The sequence below is a fragment of the Rhinolophus sinicus genome, linkage group LG01 (genome assembly GCF_036562045.2).
Source record: "Rhinolophus sinicus isolate RSC01 linkage group LG01, ASM3656204v1, whole genome shotgun sequence".
Taxonomy (NCBI): Eukaryota; Metazoa; Chordata; class Mammalia; order Chiroptera; family Rhinolophidae; genus Rhinolophus; species Rhinolophus sinicus.
In genome coordinates this window covers 191081016-191106303 of record NC_133751.1, presented here as the reverse complement: position 1 = coordinate 191106303, position 25288 = coordinate 191081016, and the positions used below count along the sequence as shown (strand labels likewise).

The following is a 25288-nucleotide window of genomic DNA, read 5'->3' as shown; positions in this document are numbered from 1 at the left end:
CTCCAAAGTCCCCCCCGTCATTCTCCTCTCCAAAGCCCCCACCCCCACCCCCACAGTCATTCTCCTCTCCAAAGGCCCTACGCCACAGGAGATTCTGGTACCCATTCCTGCAGAGCCTGCAACCTCTAAACCTCTTCCAGTTCTGACGAGCCTTGGACACACTAAGCATTCATTCTGTTCTCCAATGACACAGTGTCAGTGTGTGAACGTGCTTCTGAGGGGGCCAGCCTCAAAAACCCCAGTGATCCATTTCTCTTTGACTAGGAGTTGGGGAAACATCAACCGTGCCTCCCTGAGGAGACCATGTGGCAAAGTGGCTACGGGCACAGATTCGGAAGCCAGACTTCCTAAATCTAAATCTGGCTCTCACCCCTCACTCCTTACGGGAACTTGGAAACGTTACTTGGTGTCCCTCTGCCTTGCATCAGTAGCTGGCACAACTAGTGTAAGGGATTGCTATCATCCTTACAAAAATACAAATTAAGCTTATAGCAGGTCACCCCACTGTACCATTTAATCTGATGGGCACATACCAGGCATAGAAACACTGCTACTGTTTTCTTTTCGTACCATCACCACGGGCTGCCAACTCGGGGAAAGACTACTTTTTGAGAGTTTCTGATTTCATAGTAAGAACTAAGGGCACTTCATCACTTTCCACGCCAGTAAATAGTCATGGTGGTGTGATCCAAGAAAACAGGCCCAACCAAGCAGTCCCTGTTCACTGTTTTCTGCTCAACAAAAAGGGAGACGTGTACCCGAGTACAGCAGACACACAGACCCTTTCCACAGATGAGGGGGCCCAGGCCTGCTCCCACGTGTGAACACACGTAGGGTGGGTGGCCCGGCTCCCCAGTCACACCCTCAGAGGTCAGGCTGCAGCACACAAACTGTAATAGAAAGGAGGGAGACTGCTCTGTAGACAGAACACAATTGCCAACCCAAAGGGCGGGATAAACACAGTAGGGGACCCAGGTCAACTAGACACAGGGCAGGCCGCTTTGAGTGACTCAGGTAAGGCTGTGGGAGGGGTTTCGGGTACACTGGAGACACTGAACGCACAGGGGGTGAGTCAGGAGGCCTGGGTTCCAGCCCAACAAGCCGAGTGACCTTGGGCAAGCTCTCTACTCTGCCGGTCCTCAGCCTCCTCAGCCAAGGAGGGGACAAACCAGGTCCTCTTCTGTCCCTTCTGGCTGTGACGCTGTGAGCCTCCCCTGGTTTCACACTCGAGTGGCCATGCTTGTGACCTGCTCTTAGTCCTGTCACGATACACTGTAATCCCCCAAGCGAGCACTACATCTATGATGAGATCCAGCTCCTGTATCAGACGCTGCTTAGAACCTCAGACCTAAATTAGCCCAGTCAAAGCTTTTTTATTTTTCCTTAGCAGTGGCTTCTATGCTGGGCCTTCTGAACTTAGGTATTTATTTATTCATTCTTCCATTAATTCAACATTAAATTCTTGTCACTTATAACATGGTGTTGGCACTGGGGAGAATGAATGAGACAACCCAGGGCATAAACTCCAGCAACTCACCCAGAGGGCATGACCTCGGACCTCTGAGAACAGGTGTGTCAAAGCTTCCTGTCATGCCCCTGCTTAAGAATACGTGGCTTCCTCGGGTCACCCTGACTTCCTGAGTCAGGTGTGTGCAGGGCGTAGCAGAGAGCCACGCCAACCTCTAGCGCCATCTAAAGCACCGTGCTATCCAGGCCTCTTCCTCGGGCGTGAGTCACCGTCACCTTCCGTACTGCACACCTTCCCGCTCTCCTTCAGGACTGTGGATGGTCTGAAACCAAAGCATTTCCAGAGATTTTCCCCAAACTGCACGTTTCCTGGACTCTGGCCTCGGGAGCCTCTCTTCCCAGAAGCCAAGACGGCATCCCACTGACTGAGCCGGATAATAAATGAGTTCATTACTTCAGCTGCTGGGGCCCATGACAGCCCATCTGCTGGCAAGATTAATTAAAACTTTGACTGGCGATGGAGGTGCCATCTCAGGGCAGGAAAGCAATTAATCGGAGCATCTTCCAGCCGATCATTTCTGATGAATCCTAGAGAGATCGACACTAGAAAGAGAGAGCAGGGTCTTCGTGGGTCGGTCCCATTGCCATCTTCTCCTTTACGTTCCCTGCTGGGTCCCCTTCCTGGGAAGCCTACTCTAAGTGGAGGTGGGGGGTTGGAGCCATAGCCTCACATTCTCCACGTGGGGCATGGGAACGTTTCCTTACAAGAGGGTTTTACCTTTCCTCCCCGGACTGGAGAGTGTTGGGGTTACAGAGGGTTTCATTCTCCTTTCTTGCCCTTTGCTGAGCACAGTGAAACCCCCACTTTCCCTCTGCATGCGGAGATGTGCTCATCACTGTTTCTGTTCTGCCAGCTGTGTGTGAAGTGAGGCTGCAATGGAAGTGTTCGGGGCTCTTCAGCCTGTGGTACCAGAAGCCGTGCATTTGGTGGGATGTGGGTGCTTTCCTGCTCATAAGGCTGCTCCTTTGGTCCCCAACTGTCTGTGATGGGGCAGGCTTGTCTGTCAGAACCCAGAGGGAAAGGACTCTCAGACTCTGAGGAGGAGCTCCCACCACCTCTGGGAAGACAGAGGCAGCACATTTGTCCTTTTTCCTGCAGCCCACGGGTCCTAGGATATCGGTATGAGATCCAAGGTGGGCTTCTCACTTGAATGAAGCCATAGTAGGAACCCCTTTGTGTCCTCACAACCTAGAAAAACTGTTTGGTCTTTGGTCTACAGAAATTCTGTGGCTGTTTGTGTGTCACTTCTTCCTCCACCTCTCAGCCCCATGCTCTTCTATGACCCCTGAAACTCACTCTGGTGGTAACAGTTTAAATTATATGTTAGGAGCAACTTCGTTTTAACAAAGACCAAAGCCTTGTGCTATAGAAGTGAGGGATGCACTTTCAGAACAGGAACCAATGAACACAGGGAGGCTGCTCTGGGTCCTTTGGACCTCCTAGGAATGAACTTAAACACTAACACATTCGATCAGCCCCCCTTTTTCTATATTCTCAGCACTACCCCTTACCGGAGTTGGCATCATTTCACCGTATCACCAGGAAGAAAGTGGGGTGCAGGTCCCTCCTCTGGGTGGCACATCATGTGAGACTCTCCTACTCTCAGGAATGATGTCCTGGAATCGAGTCTGATCTTGAGTTAACCCATATGTATACTTGGTTGCTTCCAATCGGTGTTTGTGCTTTTTGGTACCATGAAGGGAAAGGAGAGATGACCTGGAGACGAGATGGGAGTGGGCTGTCAGGCTGAGTGCGTATTGAGCGAATATAGCTGAGAGGAGGGTGGAGAGGAAATTGGGGTCGTCCTTGTGGGACGCTGACGCACACCAACAGCACCAACAGCTGGCTCAAGTTCTCCCTTCTCTCCCGATTCACTGTGGGAACGTAAGGAAAAGTCTCCATGTTTCTGCCCACTTCTTTTACATGTCCATTTGGAGATTCTCTCTAGACTTCTTATTGTATGGGAACATGGTGGCAATCAGGAAAATTTCATGTGATAAGAGTTTTGAATTTTAACAGGGGAGACTCCTATCCCTTCGTTTCAAAGCCCCGGTGGCTCCCTGAGAAGGCTGGATGTGCTCAGTCTTGGCTGTTTGTCTGTTTTACGATGTACCTACAACAGGGTCCCAGCACATGGTAAGTACTCCATAAATACATGTGGAAGAAGTAAGTGAAAACGGAGGAGGAAGGCTTGAATCGTCCTCGAAGGCTTCATGTAGTCCAATTTGAATTGTTTTAAAGTCATGGAGCCCTAGGACCAAACGACATCTTACGTGTCCTCCCAATAAGGAAAATACTGGAGAAGAGGCTGCCCTGGTTCAAGGGCGTGTGAATGGAGCGGGGAGTTCCCTTGTTTGCCCCCACTCTGAATTTACCAAGCAGGACATGGGAGTAAGAGACTGCAGCCCGTGGAGCTAGCCCCGGCCCCAGGGGCCTCCTCTCCCGGTCAGGTGAGCTGCCCTCACCTCAGAGGCTGTCAGACCGCCTGGTGGACGAGCCTGAGGTACCCCGCCAGGCTACACGCCCCCTAACTCTTCTCCATCAGAAAAGCCCTACCTCTATCTGTCATCAGCATCAAGCTTCTACACAGGCTTCCATTTGAGGAAATGTCCATAAAAAAAGTCTTTACTGAAGCAGAGGCTGGTTTTGGAGGGGACTCAAGTGCCCTTTATAATGACCCTAAAGAAGTAAGAACAGCACACACGAGGCAGGGACCAGACGTGCACACTCCACCCTCTGCTTTGCTTGGGGGTGATTGTTTCATTCTCTGCAGTGAACACTCTTGCCTCACTGACTAGGATTTAATTCGGTAGGAGAAGTAGAGGACAGGTGAGGAGGAAAGAAGACAAAGAATGCCCACTCTGTCCCACCCAGCCTGAGGCAGAGACCGAATGCCTGAAGGAGCATCTGGACATCTTTTCTGCCCGCGTCCCCCCAGGCAGATTCAGAGGTAAATATTGCCCAGAATAGGAGGGAAACACAAGGTGTTGCCCAAACTTGGTGACCAAACTTGGCCGCACATGGAATTAGCAGGGGATCTATAACCACTACGGATGCCTGGCTCCTGTGTTCTGATTCAGTCACCAGGGCTGCGACCTGGGCGGCAGGAGTTTTTAGAGCTCCGTGGGTGATTCCACTAAGAACAAAGTCTGGGAACCGCTGCACCAGGAGCAGGGATGCAGGCCTGCCTGCAGCCTCCCAATGAGTGGCCCCTGTGATTCTCAGCCCACTTCTCACAAAGTGGGGGCTCCAGGGGACAGGAACCCAGCCAGGACCGAGTTGCAGGAAGTGAGAAGGCGGGGCCAGCATATGTGCAGCCCTGTGGTTATTCTGCTCCACGGGGCTTCCTGCTCCACAGGACACAGGACACAGGCAGAGGTAACACAGACAAGAACTTTGCGGGGGGCTGCAGAAAACATGTGGCAGACTACAAGCACTTCCTGTAAAGGGGGAAAGATGAGAGACATGGCCAAAGCAGGAGGGAGAGGGATGGGTGTCAAGGTGGGGCAGCGAGCGGCCCAGCAGCTTGCTGAGAGGAGTGGGAAGAGGCTGGGGCCCAAGCGAATCCAGCCTGACTCCTGGGCCGAAAGGGGCAGATGAGCACAGGCCCTTGACTTTGGGCCTTGGTTTCCCAGGAATCTCAGGACCCAAGACGGGTGGGAGAGAGATTTCCCACCACGGAATGGCTGTCAGGGGGTCCGGCTCTGGGCCATCCCTCCACTCCAGTCCTTTGATGGTTGCCCTGGTTTGGACCCGCATTCCCTCTCTTAGATGATTCCAACAGCTTCCAAATGGTTCTCCCTGCAATCTCTCCACCCTCTCTGCATACTGCTCCAAATAACCTTGCTGCCCATCTGAATTTCTCTTCTCAAAAACAGTTTTTCCCCATGCTAATTGCCCTGACCTATTTTTGCAGTCTAACTGATCACCATTTCCCATCATGCACTCACCCTCCAGCAAAACCAAACCACTTACCCTTTCCTGGACCTGGCCTGAACTCTGCTGCCCTCTCTTTGAATGCCCTCTCCTCTCTATTATTAAATTCTTGTTCCATTCATGGTCTGTCTTAAATGCCAAGTCTAGGAAGTGTCCCCGGTTACCAAGACTGAAACCAACCTCTTGTTCGGTGCCTCTGAAGCTCTTCTGGGGTCCCTTTTCTAGCCTTTCTCACCTCGTGGATTCTGGCTGTTCGTGAACTTCTGGAGGACAGGCAATGTTCTTCCTCTCCAATCTGAAGGGCCCATCAGTGTTCTGGACACAGCAGGGGCTCCACGCATGTTTATGAGATTAGTTTTATAGACAACGAACCTGGGACACATTGTCAGGGAAAGGCTGGGCACGTGGAACTGCTCGTGGGGCCCTGGAATATCAAGAGAGGCCCCCCTTTCAGCCAGCCAGGTGTTGGATTCCACTCCTGGGTCCCACGGGCAAACAGAGGACAGGGCCACATGCCTGGGATCAGACATCGGCCACGTGGTCTCTTTCCTCAGAAGAATTCACGAAGAAAAGGACACAAAGACATATTACAGCAATAGTAACAGCTCACTTGTATGGAACACTTTTATATCTACATTCTCAATCAATGCAGACACAGATTCTCTCTTCACAATTCAGCAGTCTGACCCTCTCCGCTCACACAAGATGCACAAATGTTCATTATCTCCCCATTGAATGAGATCTCTCCCTCTCTCTCACACACACACACATTTTATCACATTTATGGAAAGAATGGGACTGAAATCAAGTCCCTTCCATATTTCAGGTGATGTCCTAGGTATCTGACAGACACAAAAACACCCCCCCCCCCAAAGGCCTGCTCCATGTCTCCACGTGTGTCTAACTCAACCCACCTCCTTTCTGTACCACATTGCTTTCTTCTAACTCCACAGTTTTATTCTCTGCAGACATAATAACCAATCTTGGTGGCTGTTATGGGTTGAATTGTGTCCCCCACAAAAGCTGTATTGAAGTCCAACCCCCAGTACCTCAGAATGTGACCTTATTTGGAAAAAGGGTCATTCCTGCTGTAATTACTTAAGATGAGGTCCTACTGGAGAAAGGTGGGCTCCTAATCCAATGACTAGTTTCTTATGAAAAGATGCCCTCAGAAATGAATACAGCAGCCACGCATGGGAACGTGTGCTGAGATGTGTACACGCTGGGCACAGGATTAGGCCTTGTGTGTGTAATGAGTGAGTGTACGTGTTAGAGGGTTTGAATCGGTGTACGCAAATATATCATGCTGGTAAAGTCAAGGGATTGTTTCTGCCTCTCTACCATCACACACACACACACACACACACACACACACACACACACACACGGCACATGGCAATTTATGAACGGTGACTAAACCTCTTAGGATACTAATCAAAGTAGCCCATAAAAGGCATCTAACTCTGGTGCTGCTGGAGGACCCAGGGCCCAAGGGGCTGGAAAAAGGGGAGAAACATCTTTAAACAAAGGAGCCAGGTGAAGCCACACATTGCTGTGTGACCAGCCTGCTGAAGTTCCCAGACGTAAAACACACACACGTGAATGTGCAATGCGTGCAAATACGTCTCTGCCCACCTAGAACTCAAGATGCTTTGAGCTTTCTTAGATTCCCACCCCTCATCTCCAACACCCCCCAAAAGGCAGCTGTCCACTTTGTAGGAGAAACCAAGACGGCCTGTAGGAGTGATGCACCTGGAGCACACAGCAGGTTAACGGCAGGGATGGAGCTGTCACCGATTAGCTAATCCACGTTGGGCTACTGGTGTCCATTTGTAGAAGGCAGAGCAGGGCATGTTAAAGCCACATAGATGCTGGTGCAGAGGAGGAAGAAATACAAAACTGGAAAGATTGATAACAATGGGACATATTTACTGTGCACTTATTATGTGTCAAGCATTTTATGTGGGTCATCCTTTTACATCCTAACAACTCTGGAAGCTAGGTACTATCAACATAAGCCCTGTTTGACAGTTGCAGAAACCAAGGCCAACAATGGATGAGAAACCTGGCCATGGTCACACAGCCAGGACAATGGTAGAGGCAAGATGTGAAAGGGTGACAGTCTGATTTTCAGCTGCCTTAGAATATCTGATGGAAATGAGAAAGCAGGCTTGTAGCAGGAGAAGCAGCATGGAAAAAAAGTTGTGGAATCACCCAATGGCACAGTCTGCAGATGACTGAAGCCCTACATGATGGAATTGAAAGTCCATGTCTGTATTCCTTCCTCGCTGCCTCCCCCACCCCCCCAGTTCCCAGAGCTGCCCAGCAGGGCCAGCACAGGGCCTGCACTCATGGTGGGTGAGACAGCTGCACTTCCTCAAAGCACTCACGTACGTCCTGGTGTTGGGAAAGCAACGTCTATGAGGGTCACGGCATGCTGTCCCAGGCAGGCCCTGGGTAAGGAGATGCAGGAGGCCTCAGTGTTATGGCAGGTGGTGGGAACCGTCCTGGCTCCATACGGAGGTTTGTACAGAACCTCTGGCTATGGCACAGGTGGCAGGGGGGTCGGTGAATGGGGGTGGGGTTGGAGGTACTGAAGTTTACTGCCACGGGCTTACTCTGCAGAGAGTGTTACTTCAATTGACAGATTTTAAATCTCAAATAAACCCACCAACAGCAAAATGGAAGATTAGAAGGGAAAGGCAACTTGTCTGCATTTACACAGCTAGTAAGTGAAGGAACTGGGTGACAGAGTGTCGACTGGCTAACCCAATATTCATTCCTTTCCCCTTCTTCCTGCACATTCTCCACTAGGATGGCTGAAGTAATATAGATCCTCTCACTTTCCCAAGCTTCCTTGGTGCTAGGGTTAGACATGCAACAAATTTCTGCCCAAAGATTGACTGAGATCTCCCAGGCCATCTTGCTCACGGGTAAAATGTGAGCAATTTCATTTTTATTCTGTTGCTTACAGAGGTTAAGGGACTAAGGCCACATAGTTGTTAATTGCTTCTGACATTAGAATTTAATAAACCTGAGTAACGAGTATCCATGTGATGCTCTGAAGCATTATGCCATCACACCGCTAAAGAGCAGAAAGGAGTCAGCGCGGGATTATGTTCAGGTGGAGAAAAGGGGCATTTCCTTCCTCTCCAAGATGACCACAGAAAGCCCATACTATCTAAGCAGGGATTGTCAACTCCGGATTAGGCGGACTGACCTACGTGGGGGTAAGTGTGCGCGAGCATGCGTGTGTGTGTGTGTGTGTGTGTGTGTGTGTATAAGCCCTCTCTCCTCACCACCCTCCTAATATTCCCCTGCTCACTACAGGAAGGGGGACTTACAAATGTGACTGGTGCCTGGGCCATAGGTATTAGGGGTCAACCGCTAATAAGTTATATGTGTGATAAACTTCAAATGCATTTCTACTTTCTGCTCCACGCTGCAGCCAGGCAAGAAAGCTGGGGCCTACTCTTTCTGAGCAGGACCGACAAGATGGTCTTGCTCGATTTCAAGCACGGCAGCCAGCTGGTGGCGAGATGTGGATGGATGTAGGAGGCAGATTACAAACCCAAGCCAAGAGCCACACCTAGCTGTTCCTACGCTGATTTCCATTTTGCCTTTGCTCCTCGTGTATTTAAACTCCAGCAGGCAGTTAACAGGAGGGGTGGTGGGCAGGGCAGAATATGGCCATTCTTTGGGCCCTGGTTTTGATACTAACATAACATGGTCAAAACCTATGGGGACCATAATCTATAGGCCATATCCGGAGGACACTTGTGAGAGTGAAAGAGGGTAGTACTAATTACGCCAGGACAACAATTCCCAAGTAAACTGGAATGCATGGTCACCTATCAAAACTATTGAAACCTGCCTTCAGTCCTAACTCCCTATCTTGATCACACAGACTAATTTTCATGTAATAACTAGGTAAGAAAATCTAAGTCCAATAGCAATAGATAATGATGAAAACTACCACTGGAATGCTCAACATTCTAAAAGAAATACGATGGAAACAGAGACAGGAGGCAGACCTATTAAAAAGTTCTGCCCATGCCTTCTACTTTGAGTTTTCATATCATAATACCATAATGCTTTCCTTGTGTAAAGCACTTTACAGTTTACAAAGTATGGTCATGGGCACGCTCTTTCTTAGTAAGCCTAGGAGGCAGGTTTAGCATCTTTGACAGAGGCCACACAGCAAGCAGCAGAGGCAGAATTCGAATCCAGGACCTGGGCTGCCCTAGTGTTGTCTCTCTACCCACACTGAGTCCCCTCCTGGCATCTACTCCAAATGAGCTATCAGCCTGTGTTCTGAACCTAGACTACCCGGGGGAACGCAGACAGTACAAAATGAGGCCAAGGTGAGATAGTGGACCAACAGATTATATGTTGCCTGAATCAAAATTAACTGTAAAGCCAGTCACTAGCACTGTATGTATTCAAAACAGAAGTATATACGTGTCTATTTATTTTCAAAACAAACTATCCTGGACTAGCTGAAAAACTGCCTGTCCCAACATGGCTTGCTGAAGAATTTTCCAAGATTCTAAATTTTCTATGTAAATTAACTGGCAAAGGATTAAACTCCAACATTTAAAATAGTGGTTCTTACCAAGGGGGGCAGCACATAGCCTAGAGGGGGCGTTAGGGTTGTGACTGGGGCACGAATGCCCCTCTATCTCTCCCTCCTCTGTACGTCAATAAACGTAGTGACACAGAAGACGACAGTGTTGACAGTGATTTCCAATTCACACACATACAAGGCCATTACTTGTGGGACTAATGGGCTCTGAGGACGACTAGGAGAACCTGACTGATGACAGTGTACTCCCTGCTGCTCTCCCACGGCCCCCCTGGGCAGCACACCTAGTTCTATAGATCTGCAAATCGCAGGCCAACAGAACCTCCGTGTGGTCAATCAAAACATTATGCCCTTATAAGACTGGTGTCCATCGGATACGCTACAAAATCTTTACAACATTATTGATTACATTCCCCAAACTGTTTAGTCTTATTAGGGAGACCACTTCATGGGCGGTGCAGATTCCTGACCGCAATGTACACCTGAGGCTGAATAATAATGAACGTCAACTATAATTTTATATATATGTGTATATATATATATATGTGTGTATATATATTAAATTATAGTTGACATATATATCTATATCTATATGTCACAGGATGTGGAGTACAGCATAGGGAATAGAGTCAGTGGAATTTTAACAGCTATATACAATGTCAAAGGGGTCGTAGATTGGGGAAAGGGGGTTATCTCTTTGTGAGGGGTGTAAATGTCTAATTATTACATTGTTTTGTACACCTGAAACTATTTTTTTAAAAAAAACAACCCATGATGTCCTTAAGATGGAAAAAGTTAAGAACCACATGACTTCACTCATATGTAGGATATAAAACTGAAAGCAACAAACGAACAAACAAGACAAACAAACAAAAACTCATAGATACAACAGGATGGTGGTTACCACAGGGAAAGGGTGGTGCAGGGAGGAGGCATAAGAGGGTAAAGGGGGTCATATATACGGTGACCGAGGGAGACTTGACTCGCTGGTGAACACACAACGCACTAGATAGGTGATGTATTATAGAACTGTACTTAAAACCTATATAATCTTATTAATCAATGTCACCCAATGCATTTAATAAAATTAGAAAAACACACAGGAGGCCCCTACTGAGAACACTGTGCTCTGACCAAGTCTACACAGCACATGCATACTGCCTACATGAAACAGATTTAGAAATTACATGGCTAATTTAGTCCTTTCTCTCCCTAGCCTACTAAACTCATTTCTTCCTGCAGGTATTCAGGTAATTTAGGTAAAAGCAGGACTGGGGAAGCAAAAATAACCCACTACATACAACATAAGTCAAAAAGTATCAGAAGATCTAAAGGATTAACTTGATTCCAACTTTTCTTGGTTTGACAGAAGGATTGTTTTCAAAAGGAAATTCCCCAAACTGCCTAAGACAGGGACGCTTCTGAGGCCATACTCACTGACCGATTCATACTGCCAGGAGGAACGGAAGAGAATAATGTAGAATTTTAGGAACACAGTTTTCCCTCTTGATTCTATGAAATGTCTCCGTTTTATTTATCTGAGTCACAAAAATCACTGGGCTTCAACTAGCGAACTGGACAGTGAGACCTGGCACCCTGCATTGGGGTTGCTGTAAATGGGCACCTGGACGTCGAGACTGACTCACGTGTGCACAGCACTGAGGGGTGTCCTAGGGGCCCAGTACACCGCTCCTCTCTCCCCTCAGGGCTGAACGCTGTTCTGCGTGCAGATCCGTTTTCAGGCAGTGCAGAGGGGCTTTCATCTCAGCAGAGCACGGAAGAATTCCTCTGCAGACGATTAGTAATGAACAACGGTCCACAGGAGGAGCACGTCATGTATCCCTTGGATGTTATGTTTGTAAAATGAAGTGAGTCAATGGCCATTTGTGGAGGTGCTGAGGACACATATGGGAGACTGGGTACCACAAAGGCTGTGACACCAAGGAAGGAGGGGTCAGAACTCGGGGGAGAAATGAGGTCAGGAAAAACAAAATAAGGGTTTTGCTATTTTCTTATTTTAGGAAAGGAAACATCATCCAGAGAGAAAGGAAAGGAGGCTCAGGTGGAGATGGGAAACGAAGTGTTTTAACACAATCCAAAACTTTCTCTCGGTGAAAACTCCAAGTACAGTAATGAAATGATATTAATAAAATCCTAACCACTGGTGGCGAATTTCTCAGTTTTTTATTTATTTATTTATTTTTTAGGTTTTACTGATATGTCAGAGTTTGGACCAAAAGAGCATCTTTTCTTCACAAGAACACTGTAACTCGCTGCTGAAAATGGGTATGCAAGAAAACTGTGGTCCCCTTCCCACCCTGCTAAAGGAATAGCACCAAATATATAGCCAAAGTAATGTGTGACTAAAAGGCTTCAATAGAAAGAGAAATGGGTCAGAACTTACCCATGATTTTCCAAACCCAGCTTTCTGTTGCTAGGAAACAAATGCCATTGTTTGATCAGGGTAAACTGTGATCGCTGTGAGACGAACAGACAACGGACTATACACCTCCTGGGGAGGACTGGAAACGCACCCATGACCAGGCCATAGTTCTGGGTGAGATAACTTCCTGAGGGCTGCAATCCTCACTAAAGCACCCCGTCAGGAGGAAGTCCATTTTCCAGGAGGAAGCTTCAAAGCACATGTATTATATACGGAGATCAGTAAGACCACAAGAGAAATGTATCAATCAGAAAACAGTATCTCTTTATAAACGTGTATGGGGTCTAAATAGCCCTTATATACTCATATGTATATATTTACTACATAGAGAATCAGGTGATTCACTTCCAGGTAACCTGCAGGGACCAACTCCAGAGCTTCCTTCCGGCCGCCTTGAATGGCATCCTCCACGTTGTTCTGTGCAGAACTCTCAGCACGACAGTGATGGTAAAGCTCGCAGATCCCCACACATCCAGGACCTATATCAAGTCCAGCTGTAAACAGGAACAGTATATTTAGAAACGAACCAGGCCAACTTCAGACTGCGGCTTCTCTGGTGAGAAAGAGTTTAACGATAACGGCTCTCGTCACTGGTGGCATGCGTGGACTTGCACACTGATCCACTGCTAACTATGCTGGGAGTTAAATACCAAGCATCTCATTACAGTACTAAGAACTTCTCCACGAAAGGCTGACACTTTTTACTGGGCAGCTATCACCTGAGGCTTAAAGACAGAATGTTTCCACACATGAACGATGGATATAAACGCCCACACGTCTACGCAGCCTCCCAGGCATCCAGACACTGTGTGACCAGGTCTAAAACCCCCGAATGCCTGTCATCCTATTTTGTTTACATTAAGTTAACTGAGAACATTTAATAATTAGGCTTTTTACAGGCTGTTTTTGTCAACCCACACAAATCACATGTCGTATTGCTTATTTGGCTGAGAGAAATTGCAGTAAATTGTAACTTTCTGCTGTGCTACTACAGGAATAGCAGCCCCAGCTCTGTAGTCCTCTGAAGAAGAGGATTAAACTGAATGAATAACATAAGTAAAACCACTGAGGACAGGGATTTCCATTATAAAATCACCTATCTGATTAGATTTATAATGGCAATAAATAATAGTGAAGGGAGCTTCTGGTGTGCTGGAGATTGATACACAAATAAGAAACAAGTCTACAATAAGCAGCCTTTGTGCTACATTTACAGCTCAGAGGCTTGGGTCGTTAGAACACCTGGCATCCGTTAAAAGCACTTACTAAATCATCCACGTCACCGCCTTCTTCAAGTGCAGCTGCTGCGTCTTCACTTGGCTTTTCTTTGGGGGCCAGAAACTGTGAATATAGAGTCGGTCATGATACCAAAATGACATTTCCCTCTCTTTTGATGAAGGAACAGACTGCTAGCATTGTCATGGGCAAACCTAAGAAATTTGCTTAGCAAAATCTCACTACAAATGGCTCAAAAGAAACATCAGCTCGACGTCTGCTCCCTCACTTGGGCCTGGATGAAAAGACTAATTTTGAGGTTGAATAGTCCACCTAAACAGTCACGGAGAAAGTTCTGGGGAAGAGGAAGTGAAATGGCTCGCAGAGGCCGTGACAGAGTGGAGGGTCCTACGTCAGGCACTGAGAACACCTGAGATTCCCCTTTGCGCTTCCACAGGAGATATGTGAGCTCACTGGGGTTAAGAAAAGAACCAAACTCTCCAAACCAGTATGTCTTGGTCTCTTCTGAAGGGAGCATAAGAATCAAGGGTCTGAACTTATACAATCAGCGATTCTTCAACCCCCTGTGGACAAAAATGTAAAAGGAAAAACTTCTTGTAAATGATGTGAAACAAACAAAAAGGAGGAGCTTGGGAAGCGGTCCAATTCCTTTTCTGGAAATCCTTCAACTTGTGTTAGAAACTGAAAACAGGAAGGTGGATGAGAAAAAGTCTCATGCACGCTTCTGCTCAGCAGCAGTGGTCTAGACCCGGAGCTTCTAAGAGGCAGATAGAAAGCGAAGCAAGGGCCTGAGCTGAAGTGTGCAACATCTAGGAATGAAAACAAACTCGATTTTAAAAGCGTAGTGAGTACCCTTGAAAATCATTTGAACACCTGCTGTCCATCCTGTCCCTCCAAGAGACAGCAGCGGGGACCCTTTTTCTCCATGACACGTGGTAACTGCATCTCAGAGCTCAGTTTTATCAACCACTTATCTATCCTAACACCGGAGTGATCTTCTGGTAGCACAAGTACTGAAAATGGTCACAGAGATGAGCCCGTAGGAGTGAGTGTTTTAATAATAAGAGGGGTCGTGGAAGGTGGGGCTGCCTCTCGCTGCCAGAACTGCTCAGGGCCAGTGTGCACGGAGCACGCGCGTCATGCGGCAAGCGTACCTGCCGGCCCACTTCTGCTCTCCTGCCGCTGTCTCCACCCAAGAGGGAAAGTGTAGTTACACTTTTCTCACTTTCTCAACATGAAAAAAACACAAGAATTGCTTTCCCTACACATTCCTGTTATTTTTATGGCACAACGGCCTCTAAAACCTAAAACTTCTAGACTAAAATCTGTCTCTAACAGATCAGTCACCCTCTGAATATCGGCTGTGCGCAAGTCTTAGGAAGCACGTGCCGCACGCCCTCCCACTCCTCGTGTGCAAGAGCTCACACGCACACTTAGAACGGCACCGTGGACGTGGCCAGGACGGTTTGTTTTGGACGCAGCCTCTCTTCTGAACTTTTCCCCCTCAGTCACAGCCACCTCACCATTCATTATCCTCAAGTTTGACTGAGAGATGAAGGGATTCATCTTTTTCTAAGGGCATGTGGGGTCCTTCCACAGCCGTCTGTTGTGTGCAGCATGGCAATCAGTGGAGTAAGAGACGATGTGAGCAGTGCTGTACAGCCTGGGACACAAAGGGGGCGCAGCTTCTTTGTCATTAATCTATTTATTCTGGTTGGTTATTAATAAAGATAGCTGAGGGCCAAATACAGGTAAACGAGTAAGGAACCCACATATGTATTTGCATACGGTTTATGTCTAAAGATTAAACCTATCCTAGATTTCCAAATTGATCGTTATGATTCTCCTAATTACTAACATCATTAAAAATCATTTTTATTTTGTTCCTTTTCTCATTGTCATTAATCCCCACATGATTCTCCCTATGTCAGGAATATACGGCTAAAGGATAAGACATCCAACTGGGGTGAAGAGAATAAAAAGTAGAACCATGTCTGCCATAAGCCTCTGTGGGGCCACAAGTGACCAGCACCTTCTGAACACAGACAAACTCTGTGGCCTGAAGGGTTGGATAGTCTACTACATCTGTGATCACCCCTGAATAACTTGGTACGTGGTAGGCACTGATTGATAAATCTAGAAAACCCCTTGGCTTTCTAGTTGTTTGGCACACAGCCCTAAAAGTTCCACTTCCCTTTCCCGCCCCTTTCACACTACAATTACAAAATAAATTAAGTTAGGACTGTCTACACAGTATGACCACGGTGTATGTAATTAAACACAAATGGCACATCTCCGGGACTAGGCCAAATCCCTAGGAAGAGAGGAGCAGCAGCAAACAAAGTGTCACTTCCGTCAAGTGTGAACATCTGCAACTGATTTTCCTGATAGATCTGCTCGGCATTTCTGGGTAAGCTAGTGATGGCTAAACGCTGGGCTGCCATCTCATATCCTGCTGAAGCCCCAGGCAAGGCTGAGCTCTTGCACAGATCACTCCTCACCATCAGAGTTTTTAACTGCAGTTTCCAGGCTGTGCAGTGACAGAGAAGCCAGAGACACAGCAGAGAAGTCAGTGACTGGCTGCTTTCTTTGTAAAACCAACAGATTCTCTGGAAGCATCAGGAAGGGGCAGAAATCAACTCTCATCGTGTGTGTGTGTGTGTGTGTGTGTGTGTGTGTGTGTGTGTGTGACCTCTGCAACATGCTGAAGAATTAAAGAATAAATAGAAAGGACACTTGTGTGACGCACTCCTCCTTCCTCAGAACACCATCATTTACTTGGGGCTACAAGAAAGAGCCTTCTTACTTGGAGATCTGTAGGGAATGGGTAGACTATTATTTTTCAATCCTGGCCACAAGCCAAGAAATGGATCAATAACCTCTGTATAGAAATTGCCATTTCTACCCCTCCATAAAACTAGAACCTAACAATCAGCTTGTGCTCACACCCTTACCATTCCCCAAATTAAAACACATGGCTTCCCGTGGGCTTATTCCAACACTATCAGGTGATTCCAAAAAAAAATCACCCATAATCCAGCTGTATAAAAGCATCAGGAAGAATAAAAGTCCACTTGCGTGTATTTTGTCTAAAATGACACACTCAAGCTTCGTTAATGCCACCTGTACTTTATTTCCTGTTACAAAGGCAATAGAGTAGGGCAGAGAGATCCTGCAGCCTAGCCTGTTAGAACAGAACCATTGCCTTAGCTGTCAGTTCCTCAGCAACCCTGGGCAAGCCACTTAACCCTTCCTTAACTAATTTTCCTCAAAAATAAAACGGGAATGCTACTACTTACCCTATCTAACTCATGGGGTTGTAGTGAGTCTCATGTGAAATGAAGTATGCAAAAATGCTTTCTGGTACTGTAGGTTTTATGTTCTAATTCCTAAGAATATACCCAATGTATGTGTACCAAATGGTATGTGCAAGACTATCCATAACATTTTTATTCATAATTGCCAAAGTCTGGAAATAATCAAATGTCCATCATCAGAAGAATGGATGAGTCAATTGTGGTATAACCATAAAAGGGAATAGTACACAGCTGTAATAAAGAACGAACAACTCTCAACAAAACGGGTGAATCATAAAAGGCATGATTCCCATTGTAAGATTAAGAGCAGGCGAAACTATTCTCAAGTGAGATATCAGAACAGAGGTTACCTCGGAGGCAGGGGAATTATGCCTAGGAAGGAACCAGGGAGCCTTTTGGGGTGACGGAAATATTCTCTATTTTGATCTGGGTGGTGGGCACCCAGATGTACAAATGTGTAAGAATTCATCAGGTTGCAAATTTAAGATTTGTGTATTTACTGTATGTAGGCTGCACCTCAATAAAAATTTAAAAATTATATCTTAAAAATATCAAGCTCTAAACAAACGTAAGGGAACACTGTGACATTTTCATTATTGCTTTTCCTGTACTCATGTAGAACAACTATACCAGAGATTTAAACCAGAAAAGGAAAGTAGAAAAACAGCAAAGGAAAATATGGGGTCCAACAGGGGCCCCAAGCTTGAGACAACTGTTCTCAAGAAACGATTCTTAAATTCTGATCTTATAATCCTTCATGGGACATTGGAGATCTCTTACACACTCACACACACAAAACGGGGTGTACTTTTGAAAGAGGGAGTGTGAGCATGTCTACGTAGGTGTGGCGAGTGGCATTCCACGGCGGAGGCATGGAGAGGTGGTGCTGTGGTGTGGTGGGAAGATGGCCAGTAGGAGTCCAGGGGTCTGGATGCTAGTCAGTTCTGCTGCCAAGAACTTGCTGCGAGATACCGAGCAAGTCAACTTCAGCTCTCTATAGAGAGCATCTGTAAAATGCCCAGATTGCTAAGCTCTGAGCATCCATGATGCTAAGGTGGAAAATCAGTGTCAACAACAATGAAGAAAGCTAACTTAGGTAGCTACAAGGAAAAGAAGTGCTAACAAGATGACTTTTCCCCCATAAAGCTTGTACCAAATGATTACTTAGGCACAGTTCAGCCTCTTGGAATCCCATGAGAAACAATACATCCACGTGACAAATCCTCTTTCCCCTCCGTGTTCTTAACATGGGGTCAACAGAATGGAGGACTGGAGGTCGTCCTACAATTGGTTTCCTGGCCAGTGCTTACTGTGACAGCTCAGATAGGTCATTTTACTTCTCAAGGCCCTAAGTTTCTCATCTATAAAATATGGAGTTTGCACTATATCAGTATTTTTCAGGTTCTGTTCCTTGAGGTCCTGAGAGTTCCAAGTCCTCTGGGCAGGGCTACTCCCTGAGTGCCATCCCACTGCCCACCAACTGAGCAGCACCACCTTTCTCTGTTTTACGTGTCAGAGTTCCTTGTGAGCTTTCAGTTTTAAAAATAAAAACTCAGCGAGGAGATCATTAGCATTCTTACTAGCTGAATAAAATTCTGTTCAACGTAAGCCAGTGTCCTTTGCCTTTGTTAAGACTGATTGTTTAGATGCTTCTAATGCAGGGCTTCATCAACATTTGAGGCCAGATAAGTCTTTGTTGTGGGGCTTCCCGTGCACTGTAGGATGCTTCGAAATATCTCTGGCCTCTACCCACTACGAGTCAGTAGCACACCCCCTGCTGTAACCACCAAAAATGTCTCGAGATTGCCAAGTGTCTCCAAGATCTCCTGGTTGAGAATGGTGTTCTAACCCTAACACAGATTAGCAAGAAGAAACTTAAAATAAGAAAAAGGGTTTTTGATAAAGAAGGTAAACTTCAAGTGGAGAACCAGCCTCTCCATTCATAGTCCAGGTCTCCTCCCGAGTGTGGCCTGGGCCAAAGCACTTCCCAGATGCGCCTGGACTGTCAGGGTGAACAGCCACACCTCTGCCTACCTCGTGCCTTGAGAGTGAACTGATGGGTGAAGGGCACGCAAGGGCTACAAAGACTTTACCAAACGTCAAATGTTAAGGGCATGTCTAATAATAACAACCAGAAATGGACAAAGTTCAGTGAAAGAACTGACAGATTATAATGATAATAAAAATTAATGTAAAGGGAGTAATATTTATGTTGAGGCTTCAAAATGAAATGAGCGGTGGCAGCACACGAGGCTCTTTAGCTCAGTAATCCTTCGTTATACCTCAGTCCTCAAGCTGATTCAGCTGTGAGTCAAATACTGTGTGCTGGGCCCTGGGTGGCATGTAAGACAGCAGCCCTGCCCTCTGGAAACTCACACCACCAGCTACGAGGTAGCAGAGGAGGAATGAGACAAAAAATAACCGTACACACACTGAGGGAGAAGCGGCCCGCAGGACAGGATGCCCGTAAGGGAACGGCAGGAACAAGGCCGCAAATGTTCATCTCATGGCTACAGTTAGGCCAAATTAAAAATGCCCTGAAGTTCTATAAAGTCATTTGGCAGAAAATGTTGTTTGGGAGAGTAGTAAGAATACACAAGAATTTTCTTAAGCACTTTGGCGGAAAAAAAAGCATTTTGTTAAAGAACAGCTATGGTCCTTGCTTTCAGCAGTAACGCCCTGGGATTTTAGAAGCATGCTCTAAGATGCTGGTTATTGTCTCAGAAAGGGTGCCACGCTGTCTGCACCCTCTCTCCCATAATCAGTACTGTAAGTACGTCCGTACTCGAGAGTATGTCACTTAAGTGCTTTCCATTCGTTACTTTTACAACGGTAGGACAGTATTTCCCCCTTGAACTGGATCACTCAGGGCTCTCCAGAGGCAGTTGTGGGGGCGGGCAGATTGGAAATGTGGAGGGCAGGCCAGAAGCCTAGAGACTCAGGCAGAACTCCTTTACCTATCAACATTAGTGAGGGTGATCTTCATTTAAAGTCAGCTGACTGTGTTAATCACATCTACAAAATACCTTCACAGCAACTTCGAGACCAACAAAACTACCAACACAAGAACTGGACACCACAGCTAGCTAAGGTGACACACAAAATTAACCATTAATAGGGTGAAGGTTTATCAATCAGTTTTTGCTAAACAAGTAAAATTAGTCAAGGCAAATAATTTTAGTCAGTATTGCATTAAAATAACATCTATTATCAAGGTGAGAGTTGAGTACCTATTACCATTTTTGGAGGAAGAGGGGAGCATGATCTAAAGAAACGTACTTTTCCTTGTAGCAGTACATTTAACCAAATGTGTCACAGCTGAGTGAATCCAGAGTATTAGAGAGCAAAGAAATCGAAGAAGGGATAATGTGTTTCTTGCAAATTGTCTGAGGTTTGTTCTATGTTGACATGCGGTATCTTGTATGGACTTCAAGGGCACAGAGCCCACCTACTGGGACTTTTAAGTCTGATAACTAAGCTACAGAGAGGAATTTCAGTTCATGACTACATATGGGCGATGTCCTTCCATGATTCTAGTTTCAGCAGAACTCATTTCAATTGGTTGTGGTTTAAGACAGTTTGAAAAATGCCACCATCTTTGAATACGGAGAAAACCCAGTAAACACAGGAGGGGCTGTTCTGATTCCCCTGCGGTGCACACTGTGTCCCTGGCGCACGTGTGCTTTTGTGTCGGCTTCGGTATCACACGAACCCTTCATTTTGTTTTTCACAGCCTTTGTATTAAAAATGTTTTTAAATGGCACCTATTGATTTTTAGAAAGAAGCGTAGAAGGGAGAATGCGTTTACAGATGATAATGGGGAGGTTACTGAGATCCTGGCTCATGGAAGCTGCCTGCTGGGGGTCTTAACAGGAAAGACATGCTGCAGCTCTATCCCTCGGCCACGTTAGGGGAGCGTGATCACTTTTGACCGTGTACTAAAATATTCGTTTACATTGCCTTCAAAACAAGTGTCAAGTTTGGTCTCTTCTTAAATCAGCAATTAAGGAAACTTGACTATTATTAGAGAGTTAAAGAAGAATCCTTAGAGTACATTTAAACTCTTTCAAGATATTTACAAGTTATTGAATTCTACAAATGTTGATGATTTAATTAACCAGGGATGTCCATTTAAAATGAAAATTAAATCATAACTTTACACTTGTACATCTTAAGGAGAGCCATTTCCCCCCAGTGTATTCTAGAAATGTGTGGATTTTTTCATTCTTTGCGAAATATAGGTTAAGTCAGCCAGCCCTGCTGCAGAAAGTTCTTCCATGATGTAAGTTTAGATATAGTCCCTTTCGTATGGCAGAGAGGGGGGACAGCGTGGAACCCCTTCTGAGACAATAACCAGCCTCTTAGAACGTGCTTCTAAAATTCCAGGATGTTACTTCCTGAAAGCAAGGGCCACAGATGTTCTTTAACAAAGTGATTTTTTTTTTTCCTGCCAAGCAAAGTGCTTAAGAAGAATTCTTGTGTATTCTGACTGACTACTCTTCCAAATAACATTTTCTGCCAAGTGACTTTATAAAACTTCAGGGCATTTTTAATTTGGCCTAACTGTAGCCATGAGATGAACATTGGCGGCCTTGTTCCTGCCGTTCCCTACAGGCATCCTGTCCTGCGGGCCGCTTCTCCCTCAGTGTGTGTACGGTTATTTTTTGTCTCATTCCTCCTCTGCTACCTCGTAGCTGGTGGTGTGAGTTTCCAGAGGGCAGGGCTGCTGTCTTATATGCCACCCAGGGCCCAGCACACAGCAGACTTAGTACATAAGTGGCAGCTGCCAGGTGCTGTACTAGCACTGGATCAATCAGAGACTGTAACTGAAGCTGAATATTATGAACTATATACTTTTAAGCTATTCAATTTAATTTGATTAAAATATCTTCAAAAACCTGAGATATAATGAAGGATTACTGAGCTAAATGGCCACATATATTTGACTCAGAGCTGAATCAGCTATGGTACTGATACACCAAGCTGTGAGACTGTGGCCCAACTACTTGTGTCGAGACGAAGCACATGGGGTCTGGATACATGGGATCTTTTACTTACTGAACACACCTGGATGGGCTTATGCCAGAATACTGGCATTTCTCTATCTCGCTGCCCATCACAATCACCCAAGGGGCTTTAAAAAGGCAAAACCATGCCTAGACCCACCTCTGTGGAATAGTGTCTTGGGGGAGGGGCCTGGTCATCAGTATTTTTTAAAAAAAGCTCCCCTGGTGACCAGTGTGTAGCCAGGGTGGGGATCTCTGAGCTAGATGGATTTAGCAGCCTTTACTAGGGTCCAGGCTAAGCTTGGACTTTAGCAGCTCTGGAGATACTGAAGCTGGGATCACAGGTAAGTTCTAGAAACATTACCTCGGTCTATGGAAAACTGAGTGACAGTACCACTTCTCCCATCAGGATGCTGCAGCCGAAGCAATTTGACTGTTGGCTGAGTAATAACGGGTACACTAAATTTAGTTACCCTTAAAATTGAACTTCTTCAAGTAAGAATGGGCATCAAGAAAATAATATCCACTGTGATCATATGTCTAAAGACAGTTGTCAATACCTTTTGGGCTTCCTCAGCTGTGACAGAGCTTCCAGAGGCTTCATCTTGGGTGATCAGAGTAATTCCATCTAAAAAATAATTCACAGAGTAAAATCCAAGTACAGAATCAACCCCAATCCCACCTTCCTTTCCACCATATCTGTTCCCATTTTGCCCTGGCGATTTTTAAAACTGTAAGGGTGCTCTTCTCTATAAGAAATACAAGACCATAAAGGCACTTAACTCACACTGTTCCTTCCATCTTACATTATCCTGCCTCCTATTTTTGCTTGTGTAAAATAAAGGCCACATCTCAAATGCTACCTGCTCCACGAAGTCTTCCTAGCTTAAATCCAGATAGAAATAATCTTTCCTTCAGAAGTCTCAGGTCACTTTATTATGCCTTTGAAATGGTATCATGTGTTATCTTGTATAAGTATTTGTATAAATGTTCTCTCTCTTAACATGACTCTACACTTTTCTCTAGGGCAGGGCAAGGTTTTATTCACCTTTGTATTCCCCTCAATGTATAGCACACCGCAGCAGCTCAGTAAATAAATGATAACTGAATGACGTCTAGCAGTATCACTGGCTGTTGATGGCCTGGCAAGTAGGCTAAGGTCGGGAGGAAACATGCTCTTACAATGGCCATGTCTATTATCATTTAACACAAATTTTAGATCAGTGAGTGCAAATCAAGGATAGAAAATCTACCCTTTAGTCTTCTCTTCTTCCTAAGATTTTCTCCTGCCTCAAATGGCTGATGCGTGAAACACTGTCAGAAAAGCACATGCATTTAACATCCATTTGTACCTAGAAATGGCACAAGTTGTGTGCATCTTGCAATTGATGGAACTCTCAGAAATCATCTGTCTTGTGCATGTCCTGTACGTTTATTTTCTGCAAACAACATGCTGGAGGCCTTCAATAAATACCAGAACCAACCCTTTCATCTACTGGGTCAGCAGCAGAGACATATGCATGAACCGAGTAAGCCCCACTCACCACCCATTCTAATTGCTTTTGTTCCCCAGTGTCGAAGTTCAAGGGCTGAAAAATTAACTGTCAGGGAAATGGTTGCCTGTGTGACGAAAAGCTGCGCTTTGGAAGCTGGACAGATAGGTATGTAACTCCTTTATACAGAATTTGCACAGAAAAACAGGTTGAAATTAATTTGGGGGCTCTACTTCAAGTGCAAAGTTTCATACTTTTCAACATCATTGTTTTTATAATGTCTATTTTTAGTAGGTAATACCTTGTAGTAGGGTTCTAAAAGAAAACCGTCAGGTTTTGAAAAATGGGCAAAGAGCAATGAAGGAAATCAAACATCAGCCTCAAGCTGAAAGAGTGTATGTTCCCTTCTTTCTAGGTTTGATTTGCACTGGTCTCTGTGAACAAGTGAGGAGCTGAGTGACTTTGATGCCTGAAGATGTTGGTCTGCTTACAGGAAAAGCCCAAATCCAGGTAATGAAAGGTAGCAGGAGAGCGAAGTACGGGTGAGGTCAATGAAAATGCTGTGGACCCAGCAGGACTGAAAGTGTCTACGACTCTGAGAGAGGGGGTAATTTTTCCCCCACAACTTCTTTCAACAAATAGAAAGGCGCAATCTTGGAAACAGGTTATGCTACACAGGGTAAGATGGGACTTACATGTTTACTTATTATTTATCACTTTGTATTTATGCTTATTAAGCAAGAATTTTAGTTCACTGAGTCCTGAGCATTTCCCAAATCCACATGGAGAGTCATCACACAATGTAATTTACATTTACATTTAGAAAAAAACAGCATAAATATTTGGAGAAAGCGACAGCTTACCTTGAAAGACAATTTCCCAGAAATGATTTAATTGTTTACTTTCCACTTGTTCTCGAAGGGCTTTCAGGAAATCGTTGAAGCGCTGCTCTTCTGAACACTGTGATGGCACACGGGGGTAGAGGAGGCAGACGTCAGAGCAAGTACAATAACACAGTCACCCCCAGGCCAAAGTTCTGCAGGTACTGGATCCATCATATTTATAACACATATAAAATGGTCTTTGGCAAATGGGGAACTGACATTGCAAATTTCAGTTTGTTTGCTGGCGATCTGAAATCCTTCCATCTGTGGCAGGTACAGAACTTCTGGTGGCCTGGTACTTTGTTCTTTAACTCCCAGTAGAGACACATTCAAACAGAAGGAGAAGAACTCACTGGCGCTCGTGCACCCATCGTGCAGCTTCGACAATTACCAGCTCGGCCACATTTGTCTCCTTTGTGCCCCTACCTTCCCCACCGCCTTCCGGTTGTTTGGAAGCAAATTTCCACCATATTACTGCATCTACAAATATTTTTATATGCAATATCTAAAATACATATTCTTTTTTAAAAAACCGTACTCATAAAATTAACAATTCCTTAATAGGAGCAAATAAACAGTCAGTATTAGATTTTTCCAGCTCTTCCATAAAACATTTTTAAAAAAAATTTTTACAGTTGAAAAGGTCTCTACAGTAAGTGATACCTCTCTAAAGTTCTTTTCATCTTACCCCATCTCTTTTTTGTCCCCCCCCCTTTATTTTTAAAGAAATATAATCACCTAATACTTTTAAGGACATGTTATCAGATAGTCCATCTAGCTGGGGGGGGCGGGGGGCGGGGGGGGGGGAGAAGCAGTTACTTAAAAAGCAACGTTTTCACTACCTATTTCCATCTAACCAA

General features: G+C 45.6%; 1 protein-coding gene across 1 annotated transcript in view; it reads right to left on the bottom strand.

Annotated features, from left to right (window-relative positions):
- Positions 1-12735: 12735 nt before the first annotated feature.
- XRCC5 (X-ray repair cross complementing 5) overlaps positions 12736-25288 on the bottom strand; it is an 82164-nt gene continuing 69611 nt past the window's right edge. The window contains exons 18-21 of the mRNA XM_019727052.2: positions 24408-24504; positions 22612-22679; positions 13759-13833; positions 12736-12986 (exon numbers count right to left, since the gene is read on the bottom strand). Of these exons, the coding sequence (XP_019582611.2) occupies positions 12972-12986; positions 13759-13833; positions 22612-22679; positions 24408-24504 (255 nt within the window). The 3' untranslated portion in view covers positions 12736-12971. The remainder of the gene's footprint in view (positions 12987-13758; positions 13834-22611; positions 22680-24407; positions 24505-25288) is intronic.